The sequence below is a fragment of the Eublepharis macularius genome, chromosome 17, assembly GCF_028583425.1.
Source record: "Eublepharis macularius isolate TG4126 chromosome 17, MPM_Emac_v1.0, whole genome shotgun sequence".
In the NCBI taxonomy this organism is placed as follows: Eukaryota; Metazoa; Chordata; class Lepidosauria; order Squamata; family Eublepharidae; genus Eublepharis; species Eublepharis macularius.
The window spans coordinates 14,439,771-14,454,279 of record NC_072806.1 but is presented as its reverse complement, the minus strand read 5'-3'; the positions used below and the strand labels follow the sequence as shown (position 1 = coordinate 14,454,279).

Below are 14,509 nucleotides of genomic sequence, written 5' to 3'. Positions count from 1 at the left end.
TCCAGACCTCTTTTGCCCACTTCCTGCCATCCTAGGAGTTAGCCCAATTCCTGCAGGCCTTTTCTGGCACCCTGCGAGCTTGCAGCCCAGCTGGAAGAAAGCAAGACCTTTACCTGGGGCAATGAGCGGGTGAGTTGTGACAGGCGTCGCCGTCCGGGTCACAGCATTCCCCCGTCCATCCAAACTGCCTGCTGCCCCATTGCTGCCCCCTCCGCCGCCCCCTTCTCCTTTTCGAAGGTGTTCCTGTGCGTTTTCTGGTATGCCCCCCTTGGCGCCAGGGGCCAGCCCCACAGCCTTGCCCTGAGAGGCCGGGGAAGCAGAAGGGTTGCTGTTGTTGTTTGGGGCAGGCTTCATGGCCAAAGTGGGGAGTTGCTGTCCAGGCGAGGGAGTCAGCCCCTGGGTCACCGTCTGCTGGGTGCGTAGAGCTGAGTTCTGTACCTGCAGTGGGAGAAGGGAGTAAAAAGAAATCAGTGGTTCTCCATCCCTTTGATCCAAGCTCCCCCATGGCTAGTCCTGACTCCATCCAAAGCTACCCATTGACAGTGACTCAGCCCCCCAAACTAGCGTGGTAAACTGCAGTGGCTTTCCAAGGATGTTCTGGGGACTTCAGGGGTTCCTTGCTAGGAAGAACAGCAAGAACAAGGGCATTGCAGAAGGTAGGAAGGTACCCGCAGGGAAGTGTGGGGTGGGGCAAGGGCAGACAGGGCCTAGTTTCTGGTGAGCTGCAAACAGTCCTCCAAGGATGGTGGAAGGGATATCCAGGGATATGGATATGGAGAACAAACAAAGAGACAAGTTTTGCTCAAACCCCTGCCTGTTTTGCTTGCATTCTGCTTTCCCATTGCAAGTAAGGAACTGATCAATCAGTGAGCAGTTTGGATGTGTCTAAATTAATTCAGATACATTAATTCAGATACATCCATTGGCATGATTATGACAGCTTTCATTTTTGTCTGACCGTCATATTAGTGTCAAAGTTCACATGGGACCAACTTGTGCAGTAAAATACCCATAAAATAATAAATTAATGACAGCCGTTCTGAAGACGACATTTCACGGGGGTCTGAAATTGTGTCTGAGGCACCTGAAAAGGTGAGTGGGGAACTGTGTTTCTTCTCACCTGTCCACCAATCAGCTAGCAGGCTCCTGCAGTTCTGTGCTTGTGAATTTACTGCAGCAGCACAAATGGAACCTGCCTCTAGTACAGGGCTTAGTCCTTTTTGTGCTACCTCTTCTGGGCAGCTTTCTTGCCCGATAAGCTGGCCCAAACCTCTACCATGTCCTTGTTTCTTCTGCAGTCCTGCCCTCCCCTGCAACGTAGCTCTCAGTTATACAAAGTAAAAATAGGAGACTATCACGGTTAAGTGAACCAAAATGCAAAAAACAACAATTGCTGTGATATGCTTACTATATAGAATATTTCATACCACAATAAAAGTAATTTTATACAATTTATAAAAAATCTCTTTATACGTAATGTTTAAAAGCATATATTCCGTTACGGTTACATGTGTGAAAGGCAACACTTTTGCAGTTATTACTCTTTACATAGAATTTTACTTGTTGGATCTTCCTAAGAAGAATTTTGAACTTTGATATATATTGCACCATTCAAAAAGATAGTATTTGAATTATAAAATTGGTTACTTGTTTAGACACTAATTTGTCATCTATAGGCACAAGCACTATATATTTATATAAGAAAAATTTTTATATAAGAAAATTGTTATATACTTAGCCAGGGCTTTTTTTCTGGGAAAAGAGGTGGTGAGACTCAGTGGTGGAACTCAGGACCACACAATGACGTCACTTTGGGTCAGCTGGAACAAGGGGGGAGTTTTTAAAATTTTAAATCGCCCTCAGCGAAACATGGCCGGTGGCCCTGCCCCCTGACCTCCAGACAGAGGGGAGTTTAGAATGCCCTCTGCACCGCTCCAGTGGTGCGGAGGGCAATCTAAACTCCCCTCTGTCTGGAGGTCAGGGGGCGGGGCCACCGGCCATGTGACCATTTTCAAGAGGTGCAGGAACTCCGTTCCACCACGTTCCCCCTGAAAAAAAGCCCTGTACTTCGCACTTGGCACTTTGTTTGCCTATTGCAAAGCTGTTTTTGATGTGTTGCCTTTCACACATGTAACCATAATGGAATATATGCTTTTAAACATTACATATAAAGAGATTTTTTATAAATTGTATAAAATTACTTTTATTGTGGTATAAAATATTCTATATAGTAAGCATATCACGGCAACGGTGGTTTTTTGCATTTTGGCTTCCCTGCAACACAGCATGGGCAAGAGTCCTGGAGGCCTGCAGGGCTTGGAAACACACACACACACACACACACACTCCACCCCAATTGCATCCCAGATCTTACCTGAGCGGTGGTGGTGGATGGCTGGGTGGTGGGGGTGGCGCCCTCTGGCTGCACCGCAGCGACCGTGGCGGTGGGCGTGAAGATGAGCTGCGGGGACAAAGGAACAGCACGGCCTAGGCTCCTAGCTACTTGCACAAGGTTACTCTGCTGAGCCTGGAAATCACAGGAAACGGGGTTGCCCTTATACATCACCCGTTGCTGCTCCAGCAGAGAGATCGTAGCATGAGAACTTGAGGGAGGGGGCAGGGCAAAAGGGGGAGGGGCCAGGATCTCAACCACCGCCGGGAAGCACTCGTGAAACTCCAGGACCCCCTTTCCCTGGAGAAGCACCAAAGCCTAAGCATCTTCCCGAAGCACCTTAACATGTTTTCATTCCAACAGGCTTTGGGTGGCCAAAGGTAAGGGAAAGTATAGCACACCCATTACAAACACTTGGATGGGGAAAGCTACGTGTGAAACCATTTTGACATGGTGCTTATGAGATAAAAGACGCGTGGCGCTGATTGAGCAAACCGGCTACATCCACAGCAGTTATTTATCTTAACGTTACAAGCAGCAGACCTTTGTATAAATAACTAAAGCGGGGGGGGGGGGGATAAAATCCTACCCTCAAGTCATAGTTGACTTATGGCGACCCCTGGTGGGGTTTTCGTGAAAAGAGACTAACAGCGGTGGTTTGCCACTGCCTCCCTCTACAACCTTGGTCTTCGTTGGAAGTCTCCCATCCAATTACTAACCAAGGCTGACCCTGCTTAGCTTCTGAGATCTGGTTCGCCTGGACTATCCAGGTCAGAGTACAACTAAAAGACTGCACTTCAATAATTTTAATTCTTGAGTTCTGACTCAAGAAAGTTTATTCTGGTATCAAAAATATGTCTTGCCTACAAATGTGCCACTGGACTTCAGTTTGATTTTGCTGTGGCAGGAGGCTAACAAAGCCACCCCCTGCTGCTTCATCCGTGTCCTTGCCATACCAGAGCTGCCCTTCCCCTGGTGCCACTGCAGCAGTCTCTGGGATGATCTTCCAGTTCCTGGCAGGAACAAGAAGAGGGCAGTGCAACTCTTTTATGCTCCTTGGATCCTTGTCTGTTCTGGAAAGAGTCAGGGCTCTGCTGCAGGATGCATAGCAGCAACGTCCACCAATTCCCCTATGCCCTGCTGACACCAGTCCCAGAGCAAGAAAGTTGGTTGGTAGAGTGTGCTCTCATGCATGTGAGCTGGGCTGGGGGTGCAAATGGAATGGTGGGCTTTGGGAGACCAGGGTTGGATGGTCCCTTGCCCAGGGCCCCCCAAAACCCTGGAACTGACCCCAAATGGAGAACTAGGCTCTAAATGAGATGAGTTCAGCCCTCCAAGGGCAGAGGCTGAAGTGGTAAGAGGAACAGATTACTAATCTATGTAGATCAAGGCTGCTTCCACACATGTTGGATAATGCACTTTCAATGCGCTTTAGTGATCATTTGGAACTGGGTTTTCGTGTGTGAAACACAAAATCCACTTCTAAAGGATGACTAAAGTGCATTGAAAGTGCATTATCCAACATGTGTGGAAACGGCCTGTAACCACAGAAGGCCAGGAATCAGTATTAAGTGCAGTCTGGAGGATTCCTGCTGCCTGACAATGCTTGCTTAAAGACGACTCGTGGGTCTGAGCACGCAATCAGCAACAGCTCTCTAGGCTTGGATGCAGCCCAACCCCTGAGATTCCTGGTTCAAGCCCTGGCCAACAAGGAAGCAGAGCTGGGCCCTGCCAGGCATCTTACCATCTGGGCACGCAGGTACATCTGGGCCTGGCTGGCAGTGAGGGCTGGGTTGCTGGTGTTGCCCAGCAGGACAGCTTGCTGGGCGATGCCAGAGGCGGCGGCGGCTGAGTTCACGCTCTGAGCCCGGTTGATGAGCTGGGCAGCAGCAGGTGACGTGGCCAGGTTTATCTGGGGAGAGGAGGAGGGAGATTGGGGAAGACCCGGAGAGGGAGTCACACGAGAATGCAGGTGCCTCTTGCCCCATGTCAGAAAGCATCGCACTGCACTGTCCCCACAGCCACCTCCAGGGCTCAGAACCCAACGCCGTGAGTCATGCCGTTACAGCAATTTAGAGGTGCACAACCCTCCTAATTGCGAGGTGTGGACATCCCCCGACAGCCATGCAGCATGCAAGAGGTCTTACCGTGGGCTGCTGAGGTGGAGTCTGTGCGGAGCCATTGCTGCTGGAGGAGCCGTTCTGCCGGTTGGCCACCAGGCTGGCCTGGAATCAAAAAGGCAGATTAATAGCAAGTTCCAAAAAAGATGGCACCCCCTTTACGGCTGATCTCACTAGACAGCCGTATCAGGGACACGGTGGGCATATCTGAAAATTACACACACCCAAAATATTTGAAGAACATTTGCTGGAGTTATTTCTGTGAAACCAGTCCCCACATTCTGGTATGGTGAGGAATGGGAGTAGGGGGGAATAGATGTCTCCATGGCGCGCTTGTGAACCTTCCAGGGGTTGGTGACTGTGGAAAGGAGCAAGACGGTAGACCAGAGGGACAGCTCTTCTTATGTAGGTAGATCTGAATAGGGAGGACTTCCAGGAACTGCAGAGCCTGGTCTGAACTCCCAAGTCACCGCTTCACCATAAACACAAGACATGGCCTTCTACTGACTTGGACCATTGGTCCATCTCGGTCACTATGGTCTATTCTGACTGGCAGTAGCTCTCAGGTAGAGGTCTTTCCCTTCACCACCTGCCTGGTATTTTAACTGGAGATGCCGGGGACTGAACTTGGGACCGCAAAGCAGAGGCTCTTCCACTAAGCTACGGCCCTTCCCTACCGGGTCCCCTGAGACCAAACAACTTTGCAGACTCTCTGCCCTGCTCTGGTCTACTCCCTGTACCATGAATGGCCACCATCCCTTCCTCTACTTACTTTCCCCTCCACATCTGCTTCCTCCCAACCACCCAAACCATCCTTGTATATTGAAGGTCCCCAAATCCACAGAGGAGCAGGAGTCCCCTAGTTCTGGAGCCCTTTCCCTTCCTTTACCTCCCGCGCCAGGCCTCTCTTCCCTTCTTCAGACATACCTGCTGGACAGCCGCCAAGCTCTGAAGTTGGGAGCTGCTGAGGTGCTGCTGCTGGAGTGCGGCTGTCTGGAGCATTAGGTGCTGCTGCTGGGCGGCATACATTTGCTGGAGGTACTGGGCTGCCGTGTTGGGCTGCCGGTGTAAGGCCTGCTGGATCACCTGCAAGGAAAGGAAACCACCTGTAGGGAAACCAGGCAACCCCAGAGCTTCCGGGGCAGGGCAAGTGGTGGAAGTGACATCACGCAACATGTTAACGTCACTTCCGGGTGAAAACCCAGATGTGACACCTGTGTGCCAGGCACTTTTCCCAACACTTTACGGCAGTACCATGGAGTTTGGGGGAAATTCCAGAGTGTCACCTGACCCTGACATCACATCCAGGTTTACACCCTGATGTCAAGGTGTGTCACACGATATCATTTCAGCCCGCCCACATTTCTCCTGCTGTCCTAAACACAAGGACAGGTGGGAAACCTGTCTGCCAGGAGAAGGGTTGGGAAATTCCTGGAGATTTTGGGGTGGAGCCTGGAAAGAGTGGAGTTTGGAGAGGGGAGGGGCCACAGTGGAGTATAATGCCATAGAGTCTACCCTCCAAAGCAGCCATTTTCTCCAGGGGAACTGATCTCTGTGGCCTGGAGATCAGCTGTAATTCCAGGAGATCTCCAGCCACCACCTGGAGGCTGGCAACCCTAGCCAGGAGGTTTCCTGCCCAGGAATCTTTGCTGTTAAGATTCAAATATTGTTATTCAACTGTTACTGTAATAATTCCAAAATGCAATGTACCCAAACAGTTCAGAACTCCATTAGAACATAGGCAAGGCCTGGGTCCTGCTAGGCCGTAACCTGCCATAGCCAGCAAGCAACAAGTGAATAGCAAAACTAAAACAGAGGCTTTCTCCTTACGGTAACATGATAAAATAACTACACGGTACAATAAAGGAATATCACCAAATACATGACTCCCGATGATGTAACAGTTACCATATTTTGTAATTGGCGTAGGAGTTTGGGGAGGGAGCTCAGTTGAGGAGTGATGCCATAGACTCCACCCTGTGACGCTCGCCATTTTCTCCAAGGGAACGAATCTCTAGCCTGAAGGTTAGTTGTGATTTTGGGAGAACTCCAGGCCCCACATGGAGGTTGGCCATCCTATCTTTACTCCTTTCTCCTATTCGCCGACCTTTCCCGATGCAGGATTGTAATGGGAATAGGAGGAAGACAGATTTTTTCAAAGCTTCCCCTCTTCAAAATCTCCATAACGTGGGGTGAAAATGAAGGAATGCGCTCTAGTTCTAATGCAGCTTCTTGCTGGAGGCCGAGGAACCTTTGTTATGTCTAGGGTTGTCATTCCCCCACCTGGGGCGGGGGATCCCCTGATACCACCCTTTCCCCCCCACTTACCCAGCCAGTGAGGGGGGCGCTCCCATGTCGTGAGAGCGGGTGGTGGTGGCGGCCACGAGAGCAGGTGGCACCAGCAAGAGCAGGCCACTCTCATCACCACTGCCGCTGCGGCCCGCTTTTGCCACCGCCGCCCGCTCTCATTCGGCACATAGGGGCCGCGGCAGCGAGAGCAGGCAGCAGCAGCGGGGAGAGTGCGCAGTGGCGGCAAAAGCAGACCGCTCTCGCCACCACCACTGCCCACTCTTGCATGCTGCCGCAGCCCCTGTGCGCCGAACGAGAGCGGGCCATCGTCGTCGCACAGGCAAGAGCAGCCTGCACCAGCTGGGACAAGGGCCCCCTTTGATCTGGGGCGCCCTTTGACCCCGTGTGAGGACGTCACTCCCAGAAGTGACATCATCACATGAGCTGGGAGCTCACGCGAAGAAAAGCGCAGGGGTGATGCTATGCTAATGAGTTAGGGACAATAGACTTCACCACTATGTTGTCTTACATATCATCTGCTGTTTTAAATATGTACTCCTATACACTACCTGTGCTTCATGTTCTCTAATGTCAGTCCTAGCATTGCTCTGTTTTAGCATTTCTTCTACTCTGTATTGGATTCTTGCTAATGCTCTGCCTTCGTAAACTTGTATTTATTATCCTAGTTTATGGAAATGTCCTCGATACTGATTGTATTAATTTCATACTGTGTAATCCACCTTGCGTCTCAGTGAGAAAGGCAGACTATAAATGAAATAAATAAATAAATAAGGGAAGAGTGAATGCTCACAGGAGGTGGGATTTAAATTATTGCAGGGGGAGGAAATCACAATCACTGCTTTTAAATCCAAACTTTCCATGATTATTTAGATACTGCCTGAAGAAAAGTACAGCGCAATCGGTTGCCGTCACCTTAAACACATACAGATTTTAAACAGAATAAAGGCTTTGTATAACCCAAGAGGATACACTGTAAGTTGCTTACATATTTAAGTCTAGTTTCAGGCAGAGAACCATGTTGGTCTGTAGTAGAAGAACAGGAATTGAGTCAATAGCACCTTAAACTAGATTTCTAGAGTATGAGCTTTCAAGAGTCAGAGCTCTCTTCCTCAGTCTACTATTATATATAATAACAATTTTTAAAATCCACAAACAGTAGCCACCCAGGGAAAGAATATCTGTTCCTGCAAATCTGCGTAATCCCAAGTAATTCCTGGGAGGAAGAAACCACAAATGGAGGTGTCAACTGAAAATAAAAAACAAAGGCCAGTACCTGAAAGGGGGGGGTGCATTTTCAATTGGATGCTTCCATTTGTGGCTTCTTCCTCTTCAAAGGCCAAGGGTGCAACCTGACACTGAGATCATTTAAATCTGCCTAGCTGCTCAGTATTTCACACAGGATGCTTACAAGACAGGGCCTTAGACTTTACTTTTTTTAAAAAAAATATCCAGCCTGTTAAAGAATTCTGCAGAGCTCAAAAGCTTGCATACTTCCCCCACACACACCTTAGCCAATCCTATTAAACGGCACTACGTGGTTTCTGGTTTTGAGATTCTGCTTTAGACCTATGTAACTACATGCAGCCTCTTTCCATTTTAAGGGTGACTTCAAATAACGGGCTGGATCCCAGAGAAAATGTCTTCCGACAGAAGCAATGAAAATTGGGCTCTGCTGATAAAAACTGTTCCACGTGGAGATATTTCTGATAGGATCCACACAAAGTCTTTTCTATGGCCTGTAGCCATGAGGGGTTTGTGCGTGAAGAGGAGCTGAAATCAACACTTGAGAATGATCGTCCTTTCCTATGTCCCTTTCTGCTTTCGTTTGCTCCTTCTCTTTGTTAAAGAACTGCCCTGCCTTTCACCTCCACCCCCCCACCCAAAAAAGTCACTATTTTCAACCAGATGCAAGAAGGGCTGGCATAGTTACAGGTCATATCGGTCCTCGCTGCATGACGGAAGGTAAATGTCGGGTCTTTGATTGATACTTATAATTAGAGCATCGAGCTAACTGCAGAGATCCAGGAATCATTAAGCATGAACTAGCAGTAAAAGGTCACCCATAGATCAGGGGGCAACTTGCATGTCCCTGGCCCCCCAGGATCAAGCCATAATATAAATGCATGAGCTATTGGGTCGTATGACAACTGATGGAGAGGGTTCCCTTGCTGTTCTTTCTTTACAAAGGAAAACAGACTTGCGTACATTTATAAGAGAGTTATCTATACTGTTTCAATTGTTTGCAATCCATTCAGGTTCTATTTTTAAACCAGATTACTTAAAGAAAAGAAATAAAGCGGGAAGGGGGGGTGGAGTCAAATTGACTTGAATTTTTTAAATTTTAAATTCATTTTAAAACATTTTCTAAACCTTGGATTTTTTTTTACCCATCCTGGCTTACAGTGTAGAACCTCTGGCTTTGTCTAGGCTCCGATAGGCGGGTGGGGGAGACTAGAGAACGGGCTGAACACAAACACAGTCATAAGCTAGCCGTTGTGTCCATTTGGAAAAATGAGTTTGAGTAATTCAACCCCGGGAAAGAGTTACCATACCATGCGTGAAAACACCATATAATCGGCATTCAAAGCTATTTACCATGTGGTAGAAAGCTGGGGAGGGGGGATTTCCACCATCACCACCCAAGTCAAGGTCCCAGTCTTTGAAGATTAAAATCAGAGGTGTGCTTCTTTTAAAACCACTAAAACATTTGCACTTAGAATGTATATAAGAATTACCTTTCTCCAAAGAAGCCCATACTCTTTATCTGCTTGAGTCCCTGTTCCGAGTGAGGTCAGAGCAGAAACTCTCACAGCTAAGTAAGAAAAATAGTAGAGTCCAGTAGCATCTTTAAGACTAACCAACTTTATTGTAGCATAAGCTTTCAAGAACCACAGCTCTCTCCTTGGTAAAGCTTATGCTGCAATAAAGTTGGTTAGTCTTAAAGGTGCTACTGGACTCTATTACTTTGCAACTACAGACTAACACGGCTAACTCCTCTGGAGCTAAGTAAGAAGCAGCTTTTTGAGGGTAAGCCATTGCATTGGGAGGAGGCAAAGCCTGGCTTATGCAGAGCCCAGCCTCCTCTGTGGATGGGAGCTTTGGATCCACAGGGGGCTAAATGTATTTGTTTTCCTTGCTTTTTCTTGTTTTTCCTTCGGGGATCTCTTGATCACTGGCTCACCAGGAATCAGGGCCACAGCCCTGCCCGACAACTCTCCCCCTAAAGTTTCTGCAACCCACCCTTCCTTCTCACTAGCCACATGCTGTATCTGCAGGTATCATTATAGGAAAAGCAAGAATTCAGGGCACAACTAGCAGGGAAAAACTCCTACATCAGCAGTTGGGGAATCGGTTATAACTGGGACTAGTCAGCTCCGTGTTAGTACATTCCTGGAGATTTTTGGGGTGGATCCTGGAGACAGTGGGGTTTGGGGTAGGGACAGGCCATAGCAGGGTATAATACCATAGAGGCCATCCGCCTCCTAAGCAGCCATTTTCTCCAGGGGAACTGATCTCTGTCATCTGGAGGTCAGTTGTAATTCCAGGAAATCTCCATCCACCACCTGGAGGCTGGCAACCATATGCCCAGTTCAAGAAATGTTTTTAAAATCAGAAGGTTTATTTCACTTCTTTGCTGAGAGGTATATGAGAAGAATGCTACACCTAAGAAATTCACACTTTAGTACTGGAGAAGGGAAAGGGGGTTTCCCATGAAATGCCAACTCCAGATTTTTTTTCTAGAGAGTTAGCCGTGTTATTCTGATGCAGGATGTGTTTGGGATACATTTTTGTTGTCCTCTACCATTTGTTTCCAAAATGCAACTGGTTTTGCATAAACAATGCTTGGTCCAGCTTTTCAACAGGCCTTTGAGCTTAAAATAACAGGCTGATGGGGTCCAAAAATGGATTTGCAGCACCCAAAATAAGCTGCTGTTTTCAAAGAAACTCAATACACAGTGCGTGAAATCAAAATCAGGTTCCCTCCCGTGATGGCTGGATTCCATCAGTTCCATGAACCAAACACACACAGACTCACACTTCAAAATGATTGAAAACTAACGGGAAGGAGATGAGGGAAGCCAAGAAAGGTTCCATGTAGCACATCTCCTAGAATCACTCGCTCCCCCCAAAGGGAGGGAAGGCCAGAGGTTAACTGGCTTTGGCAAGGTCCGGGCACTTTGACTCTTGCAAGAATTTTCAAGCTGCTTGGGAGAAACCCGCTGACCGTCCATCATTCTCCACCCGTCGCTCTTGTGGTCCGCCAGCGTTTGCTTGTACCCAGGGGAGCCAGAAGCCCTTCAGTCAACATCTTCCCAGACACAGGGAGGAAGAAACCAACATCAGCAAGGCTGGCCTGGTGCCTCAAACAACAGTCCCTTGGAGAAATTTCCTCAAACATAGACATGAAAGCAAGGCGCATGACCCATAAGTAGTACCACAAGAATATACCACTTGTGCAGCCAGAAAGAGGGCAAAGCATGTCTTCACAGCAAGGAAGCTCTCAACTGGGCAGAGGTCTGATTTCATGACTAAAAAAGGAGCATAAGGTTGGAGGGGGAAAGGAGACTGCAGGAGGAAGGACTCTTTGGAATAAATGCTGGAATGTTTATGAACATTCCATAACATGCTGTTAGGAGACCCACCCCTTTGGTATACGTGAGAGATCAGATTCAGAGGCATGGGACTGCCGCTGCTGTGTGTGAAACAAACCAGAGGAACTCAAGGAAATAAGGAGCAGCAGGTTGCCTTGGGGACAGCTTCTACAGGAATACCTACTCTACAGAATTTCTTGAAGGATGCAGTCAAACAACTGGCTGGCTTGCCTCCTACAATTCTCTTCAGCCCAACCTCAACTCAGTCCTCTGTCTCCTCTGCCTTTTTCAAGGCTCCTTTGCATTTGCCAGGGCTCCAGTTTCTTAGTCCATTCCCTGCTCTACGCTCAACCCTTTAGTCATTTTGCTTCTGGGCTCCCTATCCTACCTCCCGAAGCTTATATAAGGAAAACTGACAACTTCCCTTTCCCCTCACAGAAACGAGCTCCAAGCATTCCACCCCTTTGCCCCTGATCATGGGAATGTTTGTGAACATTCCATAATATCATGCCCAATAAGCTGATTGGAGAAAGCCACAAGCAGAGGACATTACGTTTTATGCCAGGTTAATCGTCTTGGCTTTTCCTCCAAAGCATCTTGGGAACTGTAGTCTGGGAAGGGAATTCTCGTCCAGACTGGAAGAGGGAATGGCTACTGAAGTCTAGTATAGATATGATCTATTGCAGGACACCTTGTGTTCATGCTACTTGCTTCCCCATGTCACCATCCTGCAATTGCTACAGCTTCCTGTGTGACACTTATGTCAGCCAAGTTCTTAACTCCTGGCTAACACCCTGTTATACTATCTGCTCCAGAGCAACTGGGGGCTCCAGCCCGAATTCCCCCCACATCAACCCACAGGGGCAGAGAGAAAAGAGTGCAGCTTTGGAGATGGTTCACAACTGAGATCTTGCCCCTTCTGCTATCAGTAACTAACCTAATTAGCCGCTAGCCAAGATTTTATGGGGTGAACGTGAAGTAGTCTCCTGCCTTGAGGTTAAATAGTGGCAGGTGCTTCAGCCATCCAGCCCACCAACACAAAGATCCTTCAAAAAGGGAAACCGTTCTTCAACAGACTACATACCCAAGAAGTGGACTGGCAAACCTGCCAACATAGAAATGGTGTAAGTAAAAGATAGATAGGTAGTAGCTTTGGGATGTAGCAAAGGGAAATTGCAAAGATGCTACACAAGCTACCCTCTACTCCAGTTCTTGCAAGCTCAATGTAAACTCACCCCCACCCCACCCCCTTTGCAGACTTCACCTCTGAGGACTGGAGATTTGTTTACAAAAATACAATGAAAGCCGAGATGCCGAAGTCTGTGCCCCGTGCTTACAACAACATTGCAAAATATACACGCGCCCATCTCGTGACACTGCATACCAAAATATGAAACATACAAAAAGAAATCGAGCATGAATGGAACATTGTCTTCCAGCACAAATAACCACCGGGCAGACAAATATCTTATCTCCTACGTCGCCTTTAAGGAATGGCCTTCGTGGCGTTGAGAAGGATAGAAAGCACAGCAGCAGAAACGACTATTGTCGTTTCCCCCGTGTGTGATCAAAGGGACCTTTGGCAGCGTGATCCCCCTCCTCCGCAACAAAGAAAGAGTAACCAGCGACGTTTCACACAGAGTTTTGAATGTGCACACACCCACACTCCCTAGCAACATGCAGCAATCAGTCAGTGGGACAGAGGAACATCTGTGGACACCAACCCGGGCACTTGCATGCATGCTCCAAATTAAGTCGACCCCAAACCAGAATGCAGGACTCCCAACAGCTCCCCAATTTGCTGGGGATCCCCAACCCCAACTCTCCCCAACTGTAGGGGCCAGAGAGCACCCCAGTTAATTGAGAAAATGAAGGGACTTACGCCAGGTGGCCGAGACCTAGGATATCCAGGCCTTTGCAAGAACTCAGACCCATGGAACAGTTAAAATGAGAGATTCAGGCTGGGAAAGATGCCCCAGACTGGCAAAGGAGTAGGCAGGCCGCTCCACACTGCTCAGGAATACCGATGGCTGTAGCCCTCCCTTCCCAGAGAAGAAAAGCTCCCCCCCTCTCTCAGAGTACAAGTTTCCTTTAACAGGGTGCTGCAAGCACAACAGATCCCCCAGTGACCCACCCACTCCCAATCTGTTTATGCACAAAAAAAGCCCAGCCCCAACTGCCTTCCAACTCTCCAAACCTTTGCAGAGGTGGCCTCTAGGCTCTCTCCGCCTCTCCCAAAGCTGCACGCAGAGCAGAGCAGGACAAAGAAACGACCTCTGACCTCTTGTCTCTGACACCAGCAAGAGAAAGGGGGTGGGCGGGAGGAGGTTCAGGGATGCAGGCTTCCGTTCGGCATCCTCCAACCAGCTTGGCAGTGGGTACTGCATTCCAGCAGGAGGAGAATCTGAACCGCAGCTCATCTCCCCCAAACTTTTCCTTCCAGGCAGTCCTCTCTTTTTTAAAATTCAAAGAAAAGTTGCTTTAAAAAGAGGAGAGGTTTCCCCCGGGTTACAGCAACTTTCGCCATGTTTTTGAAAACGCTGATCAACTGAAGAAGTCAGGCTTGACTCACAAATCAGCTTTGTTGGTCTTTCAAAAGTACCACTTGATTTTTGTGCAGCCACAGACTAACACGGTGGAATTAACACCGATCATGTCTGGCTGACTGCTTCCAGGTTTGGCGGAGATGTTGCAAAGGTCACACTTGTGGCCATACAGGCAAAAGCTTGTAAGCACAAACAGGGCCCCTCAACACCAGAGCCGCTCGTAGTTTCATCCTCCTATGAACTTATCCCATTTGATTTTGTTTACTTTTACTCCTGCAACTTCTATCTCTGCAGCACATACTCTGCTTAACACACCCAGCCACGCTTTAAAAAAAAAATCTGTTAAGGCATATACATTAGCAAGGGTGCACACTGAACTCCAATGCAGAATTGATGCTTTTTAAATGAACTCTCATAGGTACTCGCAAGCACAATCAGACCACTCTTCCTGTTTCAACCTTTGCCCCCTGTGTGTGATGCACATGTGCACACTTGAGTGCATAAGTAAGTAGAATTAATAAACAAAAGTGGAACACCGAGCAGCATTTT

At 48.2% G+C, this 14,509-nt stretch overlaps 1 protein-coding gene across 1 annotated transcript in view; it reads right to left on the bottom strand.

The window, feature by feature from the left end:
* PHC2 (polyhomeotic homolog 2) overlaps positions 1–14,509 on the bottom strand; it is an 82,032-nt gene that overhangs the window by 36,992 nt on the left and 30,531 nt on the right. The window contains exons 3-7 of the mRNA XM_055001550.1: positions 5,440–5,598; positions 4,540–4,617; positions 4,137–4,304; positions 2,375–2,527; positions 114–438 (exon numbers count right to left, since the gene is read on the bottom strand). Coding sequence (XP_054857525.1) covers positions 114–438; positions 2,375–2,527; positions 4,137–4,304; positions 4,540–4,617; positions 5,440–5,598 — 883 coding nt within the window. The remainder of the gene's footprint in view (positions 1–113; positions 439–2,374; positions 2,528–4,136; positions 4,305–4,539; positions 4,618–5,439; positions 5,599–14,509) is intronic.